This window comes from Cheilinus undulatus, linkage group 21, assembly GCF_018320785.1.
Source record: "Cheilinus undulatus linkage group 21, ASM1832078v1, whole genome shotgun sequence".
NCBI classification, from domain to species: domain Eukaryota; kingdom Metazoa; phylum Chordata; class Actinopteri; order Labriformes; family Labridae; genus Cheilinus; species Cheilinus undulatus.
In genome coordinates, this window is record NC_054885.1 from 5,829,551 (window position 1) to 5,850,395 (window position 20,845).

Here is a 20,845-nt window from a genome sequence, read left to right on the forward strand (position 1 = left end):
GCAAAATAAGCATAACGTAGCAAAATGGGGTTTAAATTCAACCTTAGATGCTAAGGGGATTTTTTTTAATTACTTTGACATTTTTCATTATGACCTGTTTTAAATTATTTTGTTTTACATTATTTTAGTTATCAAAAAGTGTCAAAAAGTCCAAAGCTTCTGGCAAACTTCATATCTTCAGTCACATTTTTAAGCAGCTTGAGAGAAAGAAAGAAGGAGCATTGTTTAAATTGCATGAATACCTTAGTGATGTCTGACTACAATTTTAGGTTATAAAAACAAAAAATTATCCAATAACAGTATCTGGGACTTCTATTTTGTTGCCCTTGTGCTGATATTGTTAGATATTTTACATGAATTATATCAATTTTACAACTCTGCTCTCTTAATAGCCCTATAATGTCTTTAACATTTACTCATATTGCAGTAAGTCAAATTACAATGGCTGTTGTTGTTTTTGTATATTGCTTCATATGATCTCTCCAACTGTTTGTATTTTTTAGCAAAAAGCTAATAAGCGTAGCTTTTCTTTGGCTTTGTTTCTCCCTGGATCTTTACCCGGTTGATACGATGAGACAAAACCAGAACAAATCATCTGTCTTGTTTTTAAAAATCCCAAGACTCACATTTTTGCCCACGTCGTCCTTGGAGCTCATCAGGTCTTCCATTTCAGCTCTGAGCTGCTTGTTGATCCTCTCCAGCTCCTCTTTGGCCTCCAGGGCCTCGTCCAGAGCTCTGGTCATGGACAGAGCTTTGGTCTCTTTCTCTCGAGCCTCGGCTTCAGCTCGGTCACGCTCCTCGGCATAGCGAGCTGAGATGCTCTTCTCCTCAGCCAGCATCTACAGAGACAAGGATATTCAAAATGGTTGTATTTGTTAGACTACACACTCAGGATAAACATACACTGGACATGCATGACAGTGTTCTCACCTGGTCAAACTTTTTCTGCTTCTTCTCCAGGTTGGAGACGATCTGTCTCTGATGATCCAGGTCAACAGTCAGATCATCCAGCTCCTGCTGCAGACGCGTCTTTGTCTTCTCCATCTTTTCAAAGCCGATGGTTTTCTCCTCCAGGCGCTGGCTGGCCATCTCCAGGTCCTTCTGCAGCTTCTTCTTCGTCTCTTCCAAAGCATCGATTGTTCCCACGTCGTCCTCCAGCTTCTTCTTACTGTCTGAAAGCTAAAAAACAAACACCTCAGTTATTGTCGTAGCAATCAGTGTTTCACAAAGAAGGATGTTTAACCGTGGCCAGAGTGGTGGATATTTGTGAAAGAGCACTCGGGTTAATATGAAAAGAATAAACAGCTGCTATAGATATCTGATGAATGGGCAAAGTTTAAACTCTTGTATTGTAACAACCCTACTAGAGGACACAAACTAACAGGCAGATTATTTCTGTTACTGCCTCTGTATGATGGGAAAAATTTAGAGAGATGACTAATATAGGGAAAGAATCTTTTTAAAGAAGTAGATAGACATGGCTACAGACAGAGCAGCAACGCAACACCTCTGACTAAAGCTGTCAGTAAGAAAGCAATGACAATAGACTGAAATAATCAGAAATATTACTGAATTTAGTTTCCATGATAAAGTAAAATATTCTTTGAACATTTGTCCACCTCTCACCTGTGACTGCAGGGTAAAGATCTGCTTCTCCAGATTCTTGCGTGCCTCCTCGTCCTCCTCCTGCTGCTCCTGAAGACCATTCTTCTCCTCCTCCAGCTGACGGATACGACTGCTCAGGTTCAGTTTCTGGCGAGTCTCTTCCTGCAGCAGCTCCTGCATTAAAAGAAAATAATAACTTTACATAGCACCTTTTAAAACAGCTATTTACAAAGTTTTCCTGAAAAATTCATGCAATGCAATTTATCCATCTTCATGCAATTTTATTTCAGTTGCATTTTACATGTGTTTTTGGAGTCCACTTTCAGTCATACTAACAACTAATTTGACTTTTTCTACCTGCATGTAAGCAATAAAAGGCAAGAACAGCTGAGATGATCAGTACTGTGGGGGTTTGTTTTCACCTGTGTGTCCTGCAGCTGACTCTCCAGTCCAGAAACATCTTTCGCCATCTTGATTCCTTTCCTCTCTGCATCTTCCAACAAAGCCGACACGTTGTCAAGCTCAGTCTGTAGGAAGAAACAAAGATCCTTATCAATGCCAGTCAACAATATCAGTAACATACTCAAAATTAGTCAGATCAGGAAGATAAAACAAGCTTTTCTGAAGAGATGATCACTAACTTAAATCAAACATGTTAATAACCTGTAGCTTATGTGTTCTCTCGGCCAGCTCTCCCTTCGCTCTCTCTCCCTCTGTGGCTCGGGCCATGAGCTCCTGCAGCTGAGACTCCACTTTCTTCCTCTTGTGCTCGGACTCGACCTTGGCCTGCTGCAGACTCTTCACCTCACAGGCCAGCTCCTTGTTGGCACTCTCCTGGCTCTGCTTGGTCTTCTCCAGGTTAGCTTTAAACTGAACACAAACACCAGAATATTTGAACTAAAAGTGATGTCTGAATGAATCAAATGATTGCAGAATTAAAAAAAAAGGGGTTTTACCCTCTTAGCCTGTTCCAGCTGCTCAGACAGCTCCTCCAGCGCAGTGGCATGCCTCTGTCTCATCTCCTGGATCTGAGACTCGTGGTTTTTGGACTCATCCTCGATCGTCTTCTTCAGCTCAGCGACCTCCTGTTCACGCTTTGTCCTACATGAAAGTAATTACACAAAAATGTTTGATACTAAATTAATCCATCTTAAGTAGCAGGTCGAATAATTTTTAATCCTTAAACAGGTACGAGTAAAGTACCTGAGTTCCTGCTGGGCGGCGGTTGTATCGAGCGTGTCCTCCAGCTCGGTCTTTAAAGCCTCCAGCTCCTCGCTCAGGTCCCTCTTGAGTTTCTCGGCCTTGTTTCGAGCCACTTTCTCTGAATCGAGGTCCTCCTGCAGCTCGGCCAGCTGGGCCTGCAGCTCCCTGACCTGCTTCAGAGCGTTGTTCTTCTGACTCACCTCGTCCTCACCCCTGTTCACCAACCAGACAGACTCATGAAGATGATGCAACTATACAACATAAACCTCACACAATTCTGTGATTGTAAATGTATAAACGCTTGAAAAAGATTAAATGACATTGAACATTTCAGACCAAAAAACACACTGAACTTTCCCTCAAAAAATGAAAAAGAAAAACTTCAAGGTACTCTCATTCAACAGTCAAAATGCCTTTACTTTCATGGCATGGTAATGAAGACCTTATAAACAGACTTGACATTGGCATCAAACCTTCGACAGTGGGGTTTTGTGACTTCCTGAAAGCTGGATGCATAAATGTGTCGTACGAGAGTCATTTCTTGTATGTAGATTATATTCTAAAGTCAAAATGTCCAATACTTCCAGATAGCTCATGTTTGAAAATGTAATTTTTGTTATTTTGATGGACGACAGTGTGGAAAGAACAGAGACGTCTGAAAATCCATGTCATACATTCACACACATTATGATTGGAAAAAATCCCTCAAAAATTGTAATGAAACTAAACAGTCTAAACCCGTGTTACCCAACCCCGCTCAACCAAAGAGCCTAAATGTTGAAAAATACCTTTGCAAGAGTCACAATCAAAGTGGTAAAAAGTAGTGAAAAAATGGGTGGCAATAAAATAAGTTAAAGCTGGTAAAAAAAAAAAAAGGTCAAAAAGCGGCAAAAATGTGGCTAAATATGGGTGACCGGGGCAAAATAGGTGTAAAATGGCAAAAAAATTGGGTGAAAAGTCACAAAAGTGCAGAGAAAAGTGTAAGAAATGGATGAGAAGTGACAAAAAATGTGTTACAGGTGGAAAAGCTGCAAATAAGGTGGCAGAAAAATGAGTGTAAAGTGTTTAAAATGGGCCAAAAAGCAGCGAAAAGGTGGGAAAAATGTGAAAAAGTGATAATTGATTGCAAGAAGCAGCTTAAATGGGGGGAAAAGGGGGGGATGCAAATCCCGAAAAGCAGGATAAAAGAGGCAAAAAGTGGTGAAAAATGGCAAAAATGGGATAAAAGTGGTGAAAATTGGCAGAAAGTGGCAAAAAGATGTGCAAAAATGGGCTAAAAGCAGCAAAAATGAATAAAAGTGGCAAAAAATGCAAATAAGAGCAACTGAGAGACAAAAACTAAAGGTTGATAATTAAGTCTAACAATTAAAGCCTACTGTATAAGTGAGGGAAATAAATCGATTAATGCTACTTGCAATGGAAAATTTCTGAGGTCAAAGTCTCCCATTTTAAAGGCTTCCTGGGGGATAATATTTCAAATTAAGACAAAAAAGAGGCACATGTGGCTCAAAAGAGGCTGAGTATCACTGGTCTAAACAGTAAAATTCAGATCATAATGCATTTGAAAGCTGCAGCAAGCTAAGAGAAAGCATTATGTCCAAACAGTACTAAAATGTTGACTGTTTTTTGCCCCATTTGGACATTGTTTGCATTTTCTCTTAGTGTAACATACAAAAATTGACCAACACTGGGAACTAAGACCCTCTATTTCTGTTGTATTGGTATCAAACTGGTTTTTAAAATGTTTAATTTCACTGTTGTTGACTCTGTTTAAAAGTCTGGTATCATGTCTTCCCTGTTTCCTCTTTCAGATGCTTTTAAATTTGAACATTTTACTCAAACTCCACAAAACCACCACTAGGTGGCAGCAGAAGCCCTGTTTATAAAGCAGGAGGTGTGGGCTGGAATACAGTGAGCAACAACTCCACAGCTAACCCCCAGAAAAAGTGGGAAGGAAAAGATATTTTTTTGGTATTCAGGACATTATTAAATCCCTTAAAACACTGATCATCAACTGGAGGCCCGCGGGCCACATGAGGCCCCCCACAGCTTCCCATCCGGCCACCAGAAGCTTGATTAAATTCAGAAAAAGTGCTGAGGAAAAAAAGTACATTGCTGTATTTAGGGTGTCTTTTCTTTCTTTTATGATCCTTACAGATATATTTAAGTTACTCTAAAAATAAGTGAGATTAAAACTTTTTTTAAAGATTGGCTCAATGTTTGATCAGTTTTACAAAAATCCAACTATTATTAATCCTCAATAGCAAATAAGATGCGTGACAAACTTACTCATGAGTCCATTCTTGATTAAAGCAGCAGATTTCTGTGTAAATTTAACAGTTTAGGGGCTTGAGAGTTTATTTTTTCACTGCCTGAGAATCAAACAAAATATCTTTTTCCTTCATGTGTTTTTCACCAATAAGGACGCAGCATATTCACATCAAACTACATGGCAGCCCCAGAAATATGTTGCTTAAATATCACAATCTCAGAATTGCTGTAGTACAGGTGGTAGGGACTGGTGATAGCTGAGTTATGTTTACACTTTGGAAGAAAAAAAAATATATTTAGTTATAAAATACATTTCAAATCAGGCCGCAACTGCAAAGAAAAAGCAGGCCCTCCTATAAATGCTGTAATAGTTTCTATTTAACATGTTTTAAGGCACATACTTTATTTTTCTACATATTTTCAGGACCTACATAAATCAGCTCTCCTTTTTGCAACCTCAAGACCGCACAAATTCTGTAAACACAAATGATACAGCAGCATACTACAAACACATTCCAATGTAGTGACCTTTAGAAAACAAAAGCAACATTTCAGAGCTCTGACAACAATAGGTCAAAGCTCAGGGACTAATTTGGTCTTAAAGGATGATCACATCAGAGCGGTGCGTACTTGTGTGATCAGTCAAATAAAATGCTGCACATGTTAAACAGCAGGTGTGTGTCTGTGTGTATATCCTGCAGCAGTGTTTAGAGAGATGAGGCTACGGCACAGGTATGTGGCACTGATCTCACACTGACTCGCATCATGAAGCAGATTCTCCATGACTCAACATCAAAACACAAAAGACAAATTTAGTTCACAGTTATATAAACCAGCCAATCACAGGAGGTGTTTTAGCCGGTATTAAACTGTCAGGATGTCATACCTGGCCTGCATCATCTGCTGCTCCTCTTCCTTTTTGCTCATCTGAACTTTGAACTCTTCAATCTGACCATGCAGCTCAGCGATCTGGTCCTGTAAGTCTGATGTTTCACCATCCAGCTTCCTCTTTGACTTCTCCAGCTCCTGACGAGTTTTCTCCTCCTTCTTCAGTCTCTCTGAGTAGAAGACAAGAAGCCACAACCAATTACCAAAAATTCATATATATATTATCATTCTTTCACTTGATATTTCATCAGGCCTCTCTTACCTTCCAGGTCGACCATCATCATCTCCTGCTTGTTCTTCACCTTGCCCAGGTTTTTGGCCTTTTCCTCCTCTTCGGCGAGCACCGAGCTCATCTCGTTGATTCGATCCTCCATCAGCTTCTTCTCCTAAAACACAGGGATTACGAAACACATTTTAATGATCCAAAACTTTCAGATGTATCAAGTCCTTTTTAAAAAAAAAAAAAATCAGTGTTTTAACTAGAAAACTTCTCAAGACAACTTCATTATCATTCACACTTCATTAATCCAAATGTCCAATACCCCACAATGACTTAATTGTGCTTAATGGATGCAAATTTTCACAAGCTGCTTCAACCTTTTTCCTATAAATTTTGAAAATAACTTTCGAATGATTGATAGAATTCAAGCATTAAAGCTATATAGTAACTGCATCTATTACTAAAGATAGGTGTAACAGGGAGGTATAAATGAATCAAAAACAATTCTGGCAAACTAAAGTGCACAAAAACATAAAAAGAGTTCCTGTAAGGAAACACTGCCAAGTCAGACAGTGTGCAGGACACTGCTTGCAATTTTAACTAAAAACCAAGAAATTGCCAAAATTGGGTGCTTGAGACTTATTTTTTATTTTTGCTACCATGATGTTAAACACAAAGGTCTACCAACAGACATTGATGGGCCTCTGCAAGAGGCAGAAAAGAGACCCTCCCTCGATGTTTCTTGATAATATTAGGGTGTGCATGCTGACTTAGGTGCACCAATCAGAGCTAGCGTCCTGGCTAACATTAACTTCCTGGGCTTTTGAAGCTGACAGCAAAAAAAGATTGTTGCAGGTGCTAGCATTGCAGGACATATTCATTGCTCAAAAATTATTACAACAGCTCCCATGTACAGAACATCATTATCTCAATGCCTTAAATCTTTAGATACATTTTACCTTGAGGCACTGAGGCATCATTGGTCTTATTTGACCACATGTATGCTATGTCATTGACATATTCTTATTTCTTGGGCTTTAATAAATCTGCCTCCATCACACTTGTGTAATTTTACTCATGTGAAAAGTTCTGGAAGCTACAGTCTTTGCTCTGTGACTCAGTCACAGGATTTAATTTTGCTCTCTGTGCCCAAGGTCCATTTTGAGATAGTTAAAAAGAGTTTCAGGATGCTGCTCCTGCACCCTGGAATCTTCTACAGGAAAAGTGATGTCTGGGGAGCTTATCTCTTTAAATTGTTTTGAAAGTAGAATGAGGGCTTTGAAGGAAGATGTATCAAGATGTAGATGTTTTGATTGATGACTTTCTGATCTGTGACTTAGGATTGGTTGATCTGTGTTTGTAGTGTTTTTATGTTTAATGTTTCATGTCTGTAACTCTGTGAATGTGCTGCTGCCTGTCTTTGCCAGGTCACTATTATAAAGGAGATTTGTAATCTCAATTAGGCTTTCCAGGTTAATAAATCGAAATAAATAATATAATATAAAAACATTACAGAGCAAGAGGAATTAGCAATATATAACAAAGTAAAGTGAAAAGTGTGCCTTTAATACTTAGATACAGAAGAAAAAAGCTAGCAATAGCAATAAAAGCATTTACATATTAAGGATCCAAGAAGAAAAAATTGCATACTTTGGTGGCTTTGGGCAGGTGAAGAGTGTAATAGCAGCAGGGCAGTAGCCATTTACCAGAGCTACAGTGACTACTAGTGGAAGGCAGCTACCTTACAGTTTATAAATAGACTGATCAGGATTGCAGGCCTGAACTGATGAAGAAATATCAATAATTGCTTTGACCGACCAATTCAGATAGATTTGAAGTTAATCACTTAGCCGGCTAAATGTGCTAACCCCTACCTAGAATAAGACTGAAATGAAAAATTCTTTTAGAGCAACATGTACGCTTTATGATTCTGATTCATGATGTGCAGAAGAGGAGAAAAGCTTCTCATGTTTTTTTAAATCCCCTTTTATGTTATAACAGAAACCCTTGTTCCATCTGTCTGCTAGCTTTCTTTCTCTCTCACCTTGATGAACTTGGAGTTCTGGTCTTCTAGCAGCAAAATATCCTCCTCATATTTCTTTATTTTGGCCTCAGCTGTCACTTTCTCCAGCTGAAGTTTCTGCCTGCCGGCCTCCTCCTCATCAAGCTGCTCCTCTAGGTCCTAAACACATAATAAACATTTTCATCATTCAAGTAGTTTGAAAAGTATTATTCTGGTGTACATTTCAATGACAGAGCCATCATTCAAGTTCTGCATGATTATTTCCACACCTGGATGTGTGACTGCATCTTCTTCTTGTCATTCTGCAGACTCTGGGTCCTCTCCTCCTCCTCCTCCAGCCTGGACTCCAGGTCATGAAGGATCTCCTCCAGCTCCTGCTTTTTAGATGCCAGACGAGCTCTCATCTCCTCTGCCTCTGCGAACAGCTCAGTCTCGGCCTGGAGCTGCTCCGCCAGGATGTTCTTCTCCTCCATCAACTGCACAACAATAAAACCTTTAGAAAACACCCTGAAACTCTCTTTATAGTCTGTTATCATTGTTACACTGACCTGCTGATGTTTCCTCTCCATCTCCACCAGCTCTCCCTCCACCTTTGTCTGCTTCTCCTTCACCTTGACCAGCTCCTCGTCTTTGGCCTGCATCTCCTCCTCCTGCCGGGTCACCTGCAGCAGAGGCTTCACCTGCACGGACAGAGGAGATATTTAAGAGAAAGAGTCTTTACTAATAGTGACAAGACAACAAGAGGACAATGTGCAACCCTAAAAAAATGGAATTAAATGGCAAACAAGCTAGAGGTAGGAGATATTTTCTTTAAAAATACTGTGTTTAAGACTATTAAACATTAAGAAATTTGAAGGAGTGCATGTACAAAATGAGTCAGTGACATCTGATGATTCCTAGTTAATGCAACAGCATTTACACAACCAGGAGTTCACGTTTAGTTGCTCTCTCCGTGAAAGTAACTCAGTTAAGGTTAGGGATCATGGATCAGTAAAGTTTATTTTATCTTGTTTGCACACACACACCTTTGTGAAGAGCCTCCACCACTGCCAGTGACGCAGCTTCAGGTAGGCTGCACAGTTTCTCTGGAGGACTTTAAGAGCACTGAGCTGCTGCTGCTTCTTAGCAAACGCTCTAACAAATCAGAGAGAGAGACAGATGGGCAAAGATCCAGTGAGACCAAAATGGTGAAATATATAACTAATGACTCATATTCAGTTGGCTCTTAGGTGAAAAAGAAGCCGGGAAGCTATTACTTGCGTGCCAGGTATCCCCGACAGACAGCCTGGAAGTAAATGATGATGTCGGTGATCTTCAGGTCTCTCTCCTCCTCCAGGTGAGCCAGGACTCCGGCCCTGAAGAAGATTTTACTCTGACCAATGCGGAACAAGTTTCCGTCCAGCTCCAGAGCTCGAATCTACAAACAACAGTGAGAGATGGTTGTTAAGTCATATTTGTCCTAATAAACCTTTAGATGCTCTTTGCAATCATGAATACTTTTTAAGTAACAGCTTAAACTTATATGAGAAAATTGCTCATTTGTGGGACTGAAATGCTGTTGGTTCTTCCAATTGATGTGAACTGCAGTCTTCATTTTTTGTGGATTGTGATTTCAAATATTTGTACTTCCTTGTTTTTGGAGAGGGCCGCACAAAGAAATCTATAGGCTTTAATGTTTATATATAGATATGTTTTTTTTAAGATTTTGTGCTTTTAGCCATTATTCGATAATGCATTGAATACTAAGGAGTGGGAAACCAGGAGAGAATGGAGATTAACTTGTCAGAAAGGAGCCACAGGTTGGATTTTACCTCTGCTTTTATATACAGTAAATGGTCTTGACCTTGCATAGCTTTTTTGAGCTGTCTGACCACTCAAAGCTTTTTTTTACACTGCATGTCACACTTACCATTTCACACCTATTCACTCCACATCCATACCCCACTGATGCAGCTGTAGAAGTTGGGGGTTATGCGTCTTTCTCAAGGAAACATCAATATGTGATCTAAGGGGCTCTGGATTGAACTTCTGGTCTTTTGGTTGAGAGATATCTGACTTTATCATATGCATGACTTGATACGTAAGAGATCTGTGCCCTCAAACCAGACATTTAATAGCAAAAATGAGGAAGCTATAAGTGGTAATTGACATAGAAATTGCTTGCCCCTTTACTTATGTCCAACCATAAAAACTAAAAGTACCAACAATATATGAAAAGGCAGCAGTCTTTAATATTCACATCGTCCTCACCATTCTCTCACAGGCCTGTTTTCCATCCATGAAGCCTTTAGGAATGGCATTTGGAGTGAGGATCTCGTACCTGAATGCAGAGCAGAGAGAGGAGAACATAAATAGGACAAAGAGTCAATAAGTGAACATTTAAGTGCAGCTCCTCACAGAATTATCTGGGAAGGAGGGAGTCTATTTAAAAAAGCACAGAGAATTTTAAACAGCAGGAGTAGGTCTGATTGATGTTTCCTTATTCTTTAATCCTCACTGAAACTGGAAGATAAGTTTCCACCATCTTGACAGTAATAAATCACTCTTCTTTGCTTCGAGGGGTGAGGAAAGATGGTACACCTTACAGATGTCTTTTCAAGCAAACACCCCCCTCAGTCTTTGCTATAAGAGGATGCTGAAGCTGATTAGTATGATCTTTTATCAAAACTTGAGTAGACGAGAGAGAGGGAAGACATGCCTTAAAACAAACACAAAGGGACACCTTAAAACCTGCTATGAACACATATCAGTGCAAGGGTGTTAGTTTTTGACTAAGATGAAACAGTGTCAAAGAACAACAAATTACTGTGCATAACTTCACATTAAATAATTGAAATGGAGGGTTTATTTTCTATGTTGTATATTTGATTTGATTTGATGGGAAAGAAAGAAAAGCATACAAGTAGGGGAATGTAGATGCAGTTTGGAAATCTTGGGATAAACTACAGGTGACATCAAATTCATCTTGCATCTTTTTGCAGCAGGTTGCACAAGTATTCAGGCAGGCTTCAGATATTCAGTACACGTGACTGAGGTCATGTCAAACATTCAAAGGGACTCTTTTAAAGATAGTCAACCAATGAGAATGTTACCTCTGTCTGAACTCCTGGAAGACGATGCGGTTTGGGAAACCTTGTCTGCAGATACGGATCCCTTCTAGAACTCCGTTACACCTCAGTTGATCCAGAACCAGATGAGGGTCCAGTTTACCTGCCTGCAGGAAGACAGAGACATTTAGATTAAATAGCTGGTATCATTTATTATCAAAAAATTAACACTTAGAGTCCAAGAGGTTTTTTTCTAACTGTTTAGATATATATGTGCAAATTTATTTGTATTATTCCTTTCATTAAATTTTTAGTTTTTTTGTCTTTGTCTTTGTACTTTTGTCAAATCAAAATCATCTCTGATCCCAGACTGGCATTGTATCATCGCTATATTACGATAATGCCTGCTGCCTATCTTTTCTTTTTCTCATCTTTTCCTGTCTTTGTAGTATTATTCATGTTCTGTGTTTACCATAAATGAAAAAAGGACAAAAAAATTTCACCTTGAACAAAAATATTTTAAATTCGTGACTCTGGTGCAGGAGAAATGTCCTTGTCAGACTCACCCGTTTCTCGTGGTTGGGGATGATGCAGCGAACAAAGTTTGGGTTTGTGTTCCTCAGGGTCGCCATCAGCTTCGATAACTGCTCTTTGTACAGCTGACCCACCGTACGAAACATGCCCTTCTTGGTTTTGTATGCAGCTCCGAATGTCGTCTCATTCATGCCTGCGACCTGATCCAGACCCACGATTCTGTCGACTGGAGTCAAAATGAGATGAAGAGAGGGAGGAGGATGTTTATGTTAATGCAGGTGTACACAGGTAACTGAAATGGCCTCCGTGATGCTGTTTTTACTGATAAATGAGTGAAGAAAGCAAAAAAATAAACCACAGCACTGTCAACAAAATAACCCCAATTCCAGTGTGATTATTCAAGTGGCCAATGAAGTCTGATGTTTTGAGATGAGCAGGATTTGTTCTTTTCTCGTCTTTTTTAAGAAAGCATGAACAATGATGTAAGACAAGCTTTGACTGGAAAATAAGAGACGTGTCACGGGCCAACATTTTGCTCATGAGTGCCTATTTCACAGTTAATCGTTCTTTCAAACATGATTAAGCAGCCCGATGCAACTGATGTGACTGATTCCAGAGAGCAGAAGTGTTTACAGCAGCCAAACTCTTATTTGTAAAGTACTATTAAAGCTGGGAGGTCTAGTCTTTCCTTTGTCTTTTCAATCTATGAAATAACAATGACCTCTCATATTCCCTAAAATGGTAAGACCTTAAACACAAAATCAACATTTTAAAAACACCTTACATCCTGGTCATAACCTCAGAACAAAACGGGCATATGTCATGATAGTTTTGAGACTTTATAGAACACATTTAAAGAAGTCCAGCCATGCAAAGCCAGAAGGGAGTTTTTAAAGGGACGCACATTACAGCCAGGACAGGAAAGGACAGAACAAGGCAGCAATCTAATGATACCTCCAGCACAGAGGATGAGGAGGTTAAAGTGTTACTATGAATCACCTGGAGCTTCATGAAGCCCAGACACATTGTCATAGAAAGAGGCTCTCTGAAACGTCTGAATGTCTACAGCAGCAGAGACACAGACAGAGAGAGGAGACAGGAGAGTGAGAGAGGAGAAACAGAGGACATGCAGACACATAAACCTTTACATTTACACACCAACACACATACAAGTTATCAGGAGGAAAGATTGGCTGTTAGAGACAAGAATAACAGGTAAATGTCAGTTCATGCACTCTGATAATATTCTAGGTGATCAAATCCTTGTTAACATTATGTGTTTTGTTATCATGGTAGATATTAAGTAGTGTAACTGAGGCTGCTGGGAATGTCTTTTTTGTTACATGTCAGGGGTAGTTAACCAAATCCCTTTTCAGACATATTACTCGGACTACTGCACACGTGGCTCAAAATCAAAAAAGGTGGAGGAGATAAATGCTTTCTGTTAGCCTTTTTTGTATTGTTTTGTTCCCTCGTTGCGGCCAAATGTGATTTATTCTTCTGTATTCCTAAGGTTAGCATATTACATTCTAGATCTCCATATTTTAGGTGTAATCCTGCCTTTCTTGTTTTGTTTGTAGCGAACTCACCATCTTTCCAGAGCTCAGCTACAAACTTGTCAGTGGACTGGTGCAGCAGTGTGGCCACGTTGTCATTTAGAGGATCCATGTTCTTCATGAGCCACTCATCAGCTTTGTAATCCACCTGAGGAAACACAGCGAGGGTCAATAAAGATGACAAATGTTCAACCTGTCTGACTAAATAATCTTAAACCAGGGCCTGCTCATCGTTGTTTTCTGTATGTTCGACTTGACTGGATCTTATGGACGACTAGGACCATTATCTATAAGACAAAAATTGATTTTGCTTCCTTCATCAATTGTGATTTTATTCACATTTGAAAAGGACCTGGAACTGCAGTCTGGCATGCTTTTCCCCAAAGTGCATTTGTTAATGGGTAAAAGGAGTTTCATGTACGCAGCTCCAGCAGCTTGGAATCTGCTTGATTTGGATCTGGGTCCCTTTAACTCGTTTTAAAAGTAGATGACAGTGTTGAAAAGGGGTTGCATTCAGTTGTCAATGCTTTGAATAAAGACCTTCTGCTCTGTTTGAGTTGTGTGTTGCTGCCAATCATGAAAAGGACACTCTTGTGAGATCCTTCTCTTTTAAGATTGTAGTATGGGCTTGTATACTTTTATTCCTGAAGGACAGAATCAAAAACCTTGAAGCAAGAGAGGGAAAGAACATGCTGGAGCTAAGGAACAGGCCAGATTTGAACCCTGGACCACCCACTTCAAGGACAGCTACTACTGTGCATGTGATGTTTGATATACCTTCTAGGCTACAGCAGCCCATAAGTGATCTTATGAAGTACCAACTTTAAATAAGACCAAATACCTTTCATAATTAGGTTACACAAGGTCTGGCATCATGACAGCAATAAAAGCCAAAAACTGAGCATCATATCAGACTTCAGTCATGTGTTATCCATTCCTTTTTCCAGTGTAGAAGAAAAAAAATGCTTTAAAAATAAAATCTGAGATGACTTGGAGTCTTAAGGAGTCTGATTAATCACTGCGGGTCTGTTGCTATAACTGTCTTGAATGATAGATACATTTGGCTCTAATGGTGTTTTTAAATAGCCTCTAGTTATTTAATCTAACACACAGTTCCAGATGTGTTCTGTAGGACCCTTTAATGACCATCAGAAGGCGGTACGATACACAATACTGACACAGTAAGAAGCATAGCTGGGTTTTAACTCAACTATCTGAGTTCAAATAAAGACTCCACAGACTGACAGTCAGATCTAAGCGTGGACTTAATGAGCTGATCGGATTAGTAACATGATCATTTGACTCTGGCGTGTTTTCCAAACATACTCAGAGTTCTTCTGGATTAAAACAAAACAAAATAACCTCTCAACACTGTTAGGAAACTTGAGATGAGGATTGCAAAATCTCCATGAGGGTTTGATCGGAATCCTGGAAAAGCAAACGCACACGTTTTATTTTAGCACATTTTTCTGTTCTAATATCATCAGGAGGGATTTGTTTGGTGAAGTTTGAATTTATTTCTGGAAAAATCCTCACTGAGCACGAGGTTTTCACCTGTCAGCTCTGATGTTTGGACACGAATATCTGACGCTCTTCATATATAAATGTTCCAAAGAGGAAAAATAGACGGCTAATTCTAATTAAACTCTCTGAGAGCTCTCTTTTCTCTCTGGTATGCAGTCCAATATCATTTTCTCTTTACAGATGGCAGACCACCACACAGAGGTGAAAGTTTAAAATCCTCTGTTATGTAACCACCAGGCACCAAACACTCAATTTTACATCAATGTGATCCAGATGTGAGTTTCCTACAGCAGCAAAACAACAACTGGTCCATTGTTTTCAGGAGATGACCTGGTTAACTGGAGGAGCAGAGTCTGTGCCTCCTGGAGGCTTTAAAACAGCCAGAAACAGAGCGGTTACATAAAGAAAACACAGCGGGATGTGAATAATTGTTTTTAAAATGACATTATGTGTTTTTAAAGAGCCGTCTGAGGAGAGGAGTGACATTCTAAAACAGGAGTAGGTCCAACCCTGAGAGAAGTAAGAATTAAAGACATCTTTATTTGTCTGGAACATGCCCTGACACTTTTTATTTCATTACTTGTGTATTTTTAATTGTTATATGCTTATTTATGTCTAACTATGACAATCTATGACTCTGAGTGGACTTGGATAGAATCTATATAATAGATCCAGTGTTTACAGATTTTATTTGTTATTTTTTACTCATTTATTTGACCCTTTTTTTTGTAATCTTAAGCTTAATTATTGTATGCTCAGGCGTTTATTTTTCTTTATTCTCCATAAATTTTGATGTCTGTTTACAACATATCTTTTCTTCTTCATCCATGCATCCATGAAATAAATAAACCTACCCGTCCTGCGTAGTGAATGATGCAGAAGTCTGCTTTGTCTTTCAGCTGCCTCGGCTTCTGAAACTTGGTGTGTGTTCCCTGCTCCTGCAGCACTTTGTCGATAAATGTCTTATCAGTGGCCTTAGGAAACCAGCACTCTTCATCGAGCAGAGCAAGGATACCAGGAGGGTTATTCTGAAGAGAGAGAGAGAGAGATGTTTTATTTAACGACATAGTTTCATTCATGCAGTAGACACACGAAGTCCCCCTCAGAGACGAAATTACTCACCGGCCTCTCAATGAGGTCGATGCAGGGCTGCAGGTCCAGGCCAAAGTCGATAAAGCTCCACTCGATGCCCTCCCTCTGGTACTCCTCCTGCTCCAGGATGAACATGGTGTGGTTGAAGAGCTGCTGCAGCTTCTCGTTGGTGTAGTTTATGCACAGCTGCTCGAAGGAGTTCAGCTAACAGGAAAAAAAGCAGAGAGTAAGTGTTTAGCAAAGGCAACACATTTTGTATGTTTTTTTTTAACTGTTATTTTTTTCTTTATTTATAGCAGGTTTAAAAATAATAAAATATTCTGCCATAAAACATCACTACACATTACACTATGCTTACTCAAATATCTCAAATATAAAATAAATAATTAAAATATTTTTTGGATTGTTTACTTCCATGCATGTGAGATTAAAATGTTTTAGTTTAAATTAAGCAACATTCACACTATGCACGCATCAATTACTATAGTCCTGAAGGTTTTGTAACCTTAAAGCTTAGGTAGTTTTGTAAATTGTGTCTTTCTTTTCCTGCATCTCTAACATCATAAATATCATAAGATGCTGCAAGGAGCTACATCTCAAAAAGCCAGCCTAACAATGTAGACATTTTTTTTTTGTATAGCAGATGAAACTATCAAAGTTCCCGGACAATAAAATGTTCTGCATTCAGATGATTTCAAAATTCAGGTTTATGTTGTTGCACTGAGAACATTTTTTGATTTATATCTAGATTTTATGGTGTTTATCAGGCACTATCTGTTTGGTGATTTATTCTGTTACAACAAAATTAAAATACATTTTAAATAAAAAACCATCAACTGACTCATAAAAACCTTCCTACTTTGCTATTTTTAAAAAGTGTGTCCTGTTTTGTTTTAATTCATCTCCCAAACATCAAAAATATTCAAAGTATAAACAATCTAATATAACTGAGAAGTGCATTCAGTGCCATCTTCATGTTAAGGAATAAAAACAGTCAATATGTCTGTAAGTTTGTTAGTAATTAAGGAAAACAGTCCTAACCTCAAAGATCTCAAATCCAGCGATGTCCAGGATACCGATGAAGGACGCCCCCTGTCGTTTGGTCCGGTCCAGAGCTTTGTTGATGCGATGGACGAGCCAGCGAAACAGACGCTCGTATGTCGCCTTCGCCAGAGCTTCAACAGCAAAATCAGCCTTAGAAAACATGAAGAAGAAGAGTTACAATGACCAATGACCAGACATAAGTCAATAAGTAGCCTATTAAGCTACTTATGGACAATAATACATTATTAAATATGGCAGTTTTATTACACATGCACATGTGAAAAATGTGCAAGGAGAATTACTCCTCACGCTTCTTTTAAATAAACACCAGTGCTAACAGTATGATCATTTACATTGTTTGCATTATATGTGCCATAAATTCAATACGGGTGCAATGTGCAATTATTATTCACACTATTATACCTACATGTGTTATTCTTTGTTACCACTTAACTTCTACTGAACCACTATAAAATAGCTTATATTATAATTTTATTTGCATTATAACTTTTTCATTAAAACTTTCACTTAGTAGGAAGGTATCTGTACACTTAAATCATCTTATTACTTGCTCTACATCTTCTCTGAGAATCTGAAGGTACCTCTATGTTCTGAACTAAGAATGCAGCTAAGATAATAATAAAATGAAAAAAAAAAAAAAAACAGTTAGAAAGTGCTTCACACAAACAAAAAAGGCACATAAAGCAAATTCAGCAATCCAACAAGACATGCAATATTAAGCCTATGCTATAATACGCTACTTTGCAAAAGCCATAAAAGATGTAATTCTAAGAAAAACTGGCTTTAACTTCTGAGGGTCTTGTGAACAACAGTGGACATCAGAATATTACAGGATCTGGCAGATTATCGGGCCTTATATGAATCAATAATTTGATTAAATCTTGTAAACTCTGAACAAGTGGTAAACCTATTAAACAAGGTAATTATTAGAAGTACTCAATGTATTTATTTTTATCTTGTTCCATCTAAATAGCTAATGTTCTGCTGCATTTTTAGTGATCCAAGTATGAAATCTCCTTGGGTGGTTGGGAATGAACAAGAGCAGAGAAGCAGAAATACAGACACCAATGTCTAACTTTTCCAGGTGTTTTCTTTTAAACAGCCTACATTAATGAATAAGTAGTACTGCAAACTCTCTCACTGACGAAGTTATATCCACCATACCTGTTCTTTGGTCTGCGCCTTTTGGACGTAGTCTCGTCCCACCTTGATCCTCGGTGTGAGAATCGCTCTGGTGAACTCCATTACGTTCATCCCAAGCAGATGGCATAGCTTCTGAGCCGCTGAGAGAGGAGAAAGAATTTGACTTATAGTTTGATTTTAATATAGATAGTGGTGGAACCTGAAGCATCACATTCCTCTATATTTTTGAGCTCATGATACATGACTGATACCAGCACAGTGGGTAAGATGAGTGTTCATGCCTTAAACACAGCTGTGTTTCCAACAGGCAGTTTGGTTCAGTCCAGATCAGAACACAATAATCTATGTATCCATGGTCAAAAGCTGGGAAAGGTACCGAATTAACTGATCTGGAGCACCCTACTTCTCAGGGACCCTTCTATTTGGGTACCAAGGGTACTTTACCAACCTTAAAGAGTGGAGTCAGAATGGAGTCCACTAATTGGTTGAATGAATCGTCACTTCCTGTAAATCAGTGGTAATAATTGACAAACATAAAACACACCATTTTTGCTCTGAGCTTAACAGCTTATCTCCCTCATTTTGTCATTACTCCACATTTTTTTGAATACACATACAAAGCCAAAATGGTACTAAAAGAAGAACCATTTAGGGCCAAAAGATTGTCTCTTAGAATTGATATGGGCCAGATCTCTAAAAGGGAAGCTGGATCAACACTAGCTGTAAAAAACGTGAGCCAAGAACAATAGCTAACGCACCAAAATGTGCCAAACTGTACTGACCTACACTGCCTGGTGGAAATGCATTATTTGCATTATATGATGTGTACCTGTGTTTTCAGGCATGGAGGCCTGATCTGTGTTTCTTTCTTTTTTAAAGACGATGTTCCCAAACTGCAGCACAGCAGAGACCACCTTCAGCATGCCTTGAAATGACAAAATATGACATGATTAATGACATGATTTGACTTTTGTTTTATTGATATATTTCCCTGTCCAAAAAGGATTACAAGACTAATCCTTTTGCAAAAAAGGATCAGAAAACCAAACAAAATACAAAGAGAACTGACAAATAATGAAAGAAACCCTATTGTTTCTCGACATTTAAAGGAAAAAAATCCTTATTAGCAAGCTTTACAATAAAGAATAAGTCTTTCGCCAGCCAAGCACCAAAATATTTTAGGATTTTGAAGATTTATTTCATTAACAAAAGGTTTTTTTTACTTCTAATTAAAAAGGACATCAGTAAAGAAATCATAATGTGTTGTAGACCTTTCTTTACTCAGAAATATCATGCAAACATTGCATGAAATTTTTGGTCAACTTTTAGTGCAGGGAAGAATTTCTACTCTCACCAAAACATCTTTGTCCCCTTGGTTATTTTCCTTATCACCACTACTGCATTTATACTTGACTTGTATATACTGAACATATTTTGATATTTTTGATCTCATAAAGGCAGCAGTTATTAATCGTTCATCAAATCTTTTTATAACTTTTTCAAATTGCCTTCACATTTCAAATCGGAAGCAACAACCACAGTAAACGAATAATGTAATAGTAGAGGATTAGAGGAAAATCAGCAGATGAAAGAATCATAATGTAGTGTGCTTCAGGACACATCAAGAGGTGCTACTTACAGACGATCTCATCATGGGAAAAACTCATGATGTGCATGGCATCCAGCGTCTCCTGGAAGTTCTCCTTGTCCTGCTGACCGGGGATGGGGAGGTTACCGTTTGACAGGAAGCGATAGTTGTTGAAGCCTTCGAGGAGCAGGTCAGCTAGAAATAGAGAGCAAAGAAAATCCATCTTATTTTTTTAAAACTATGTTTGGTTATATCCTCATATTCATGCATTTTCCTCTGTGCTTTACGTTTTTTTATATTCACAGTCTGGTGCTACGTACTAAGATTTTGACCCCAAATATAAACATTTGAATGTTTTTAAGTTTAAAGTAAAATATGAGTTGCATTTGCATCTACTTTCAGTAAAGCTGTGCAGCCAAACAAAGCCCAACTAAGTTTGGCTGGCACAATAATGCATCCAATCTATACCACAATAAATTATCCACAAAATCAGCTGGTTTCAGATGCATAAATATGTCACAATTACACACAACAGAGAGAATTGTTTGTTATAGATAGCAAAATACAAGTTATCATTTTCGCCATTAATAGGGTTGATTTTCAGACGCAAGAGAATCAGAACTTAAGTCCTTCTGAATATGTCTTGTTTGGGGAAATGGTTATCTAAAGATCTACAATTTACAGTAAAGACTCAGAGAGTTATGTAAATAACTGCAGGAGGAAATAACTGGCTTGACATTTTAATATGAGAGAAATTAAGGTATATAGCATTTGTTAATCTACATACTTGAAATCATGCTCTGCTTCCTCGAGAAATATAATGTAAACTTTGCATTTTAGAGGAAACACAGATCAACAGCTTGTATACTTTTGTAGAAAAGTAGCTGTCCAAAACTTACTTCTGAGATGTTCTCCAGCTCCTGCCAGCAGCCGGTAGAAGATGTGAAAGGTCCTCTCATCTTTGGCCTGCCTGATGGCCCTGGACTTCTCCAGAAGATCTGAGGGTAACGGTCAAAGACTAACCAGGAAATCAGATGACTGTTACCTTCTCTGTTGTTGGATGTTCTCCTTACACGTGTTTGGGTT

General features: G+C 38.6%; 1 protein-coding gene across 3 annotated transcripts in view; it reads right to left on the reverse strand.

The window, feature by feature from the left end:
• LOC121503396 (myosin-10) overlaps nucleotides 1-20,845 on the reverse strand; it is a 103,738-nt gene that overhangs the window by 8,846 nt on the left and 74,047 nt on the right. For all 3 annotated transcript variants that reach the window (XM_041777787.1, XM_041777786.1, XM_041777785.1), the window contains 25 exons: nucleotides 20,659-20,757; nucleotides 19,811-19,954; nucleotides 19,001-19,096; nucleotides 18,193-18,311; nucleotides 17,005-17,157; nucleotides 15,994-16,167; nucleotides 15,726-15,899; nucleotides 13,381-13,495; nucleotides 11,824-12,017; nucleotides 11,303-11,424; nucleotides 10,461-10,530; nucleotides 9,467-9,627; nucleotides 9,236-9,344; nucleotides 8,759-8,890; nucleotides 8,480-8,686; nucleotides 8,232-8,369; nucleotides 6,230-6,353; nucleotides 5,966-6,137; nucleotides 2,809-3,021; nucleotides 2,562-2,706; nucleotides 2,269-2,475; nucleotides 2,028-2,132; nucleotides 1,627-1,779; nucleotides 931-1,179; nucleotides 627-839 (listed from right to left, as the gene is read on the reverse strand). In XM_041777787.1, the coding sequence (XP_041633721.1) occupies nucleotides 627-839; nucleotides 931-1,179; nucleotides 1,627-1,779; nucleotides 2,028-2,132; nucleotides 2,269-2,475; nucleotides 2,562-2,706; nucleotides 2,809-3,021; nucleotides 5,966-6,137; nucleotides 6,230-6,353; nucleotides 8,232-8,369; nucleotides 8,480-8,686; nucleotides 8,759-8,890; nucleotides 9,236-9,344; nucleotides 9,467-9,627; nucleotides 10,461-10,530; nucleotides 11,303-11,424; nucleotides 11,824-12,017; nucleotides 13,381-13,495; nucleotides 15,726-15,899; nucleotides 15,994-16,167; nucleotides 17,005-17,157; nucleotides 18,193-18,311; nucleotides 19,001-19,096; nucleotides 19,811-19,954; nucleotides 20,659-20,757 (3,788 nt within the window). The remainder of the gene's footprint in view (nucleotides 1-626; nucleotides 840-930; nucleotides 1,180-1,626; nucleotides 1,780-2,027; nucleotides 2,133-2,268; nucleotides 2,476-2,561; nucleotides 2,707-2,808; nucleotides 3,022-5,965; nucleotides 6,138-6,229; nucleotides 6,354-8,231; nucleotides 8,370-8,479; nucleotides 8,687-8,758; nucleotides 8,891-9,235; nucleotides 9,345-9,466; nucleotides 9,628-10,460; nucleotides 10,531-11,302; nucleotides 11,425-11,823; nucleotides 12,018-13,380; nucleotides 13,496-15,725; nucleotides 15,900-15,993; nucleotides 16,168-17,004; nucleotides 17,158-18,192; nucleotides 18,312-19,000; nucleotides 19,097-19,810; nucleotides 19,955-20,658; nucleotides 20,758-20,845) is intronic.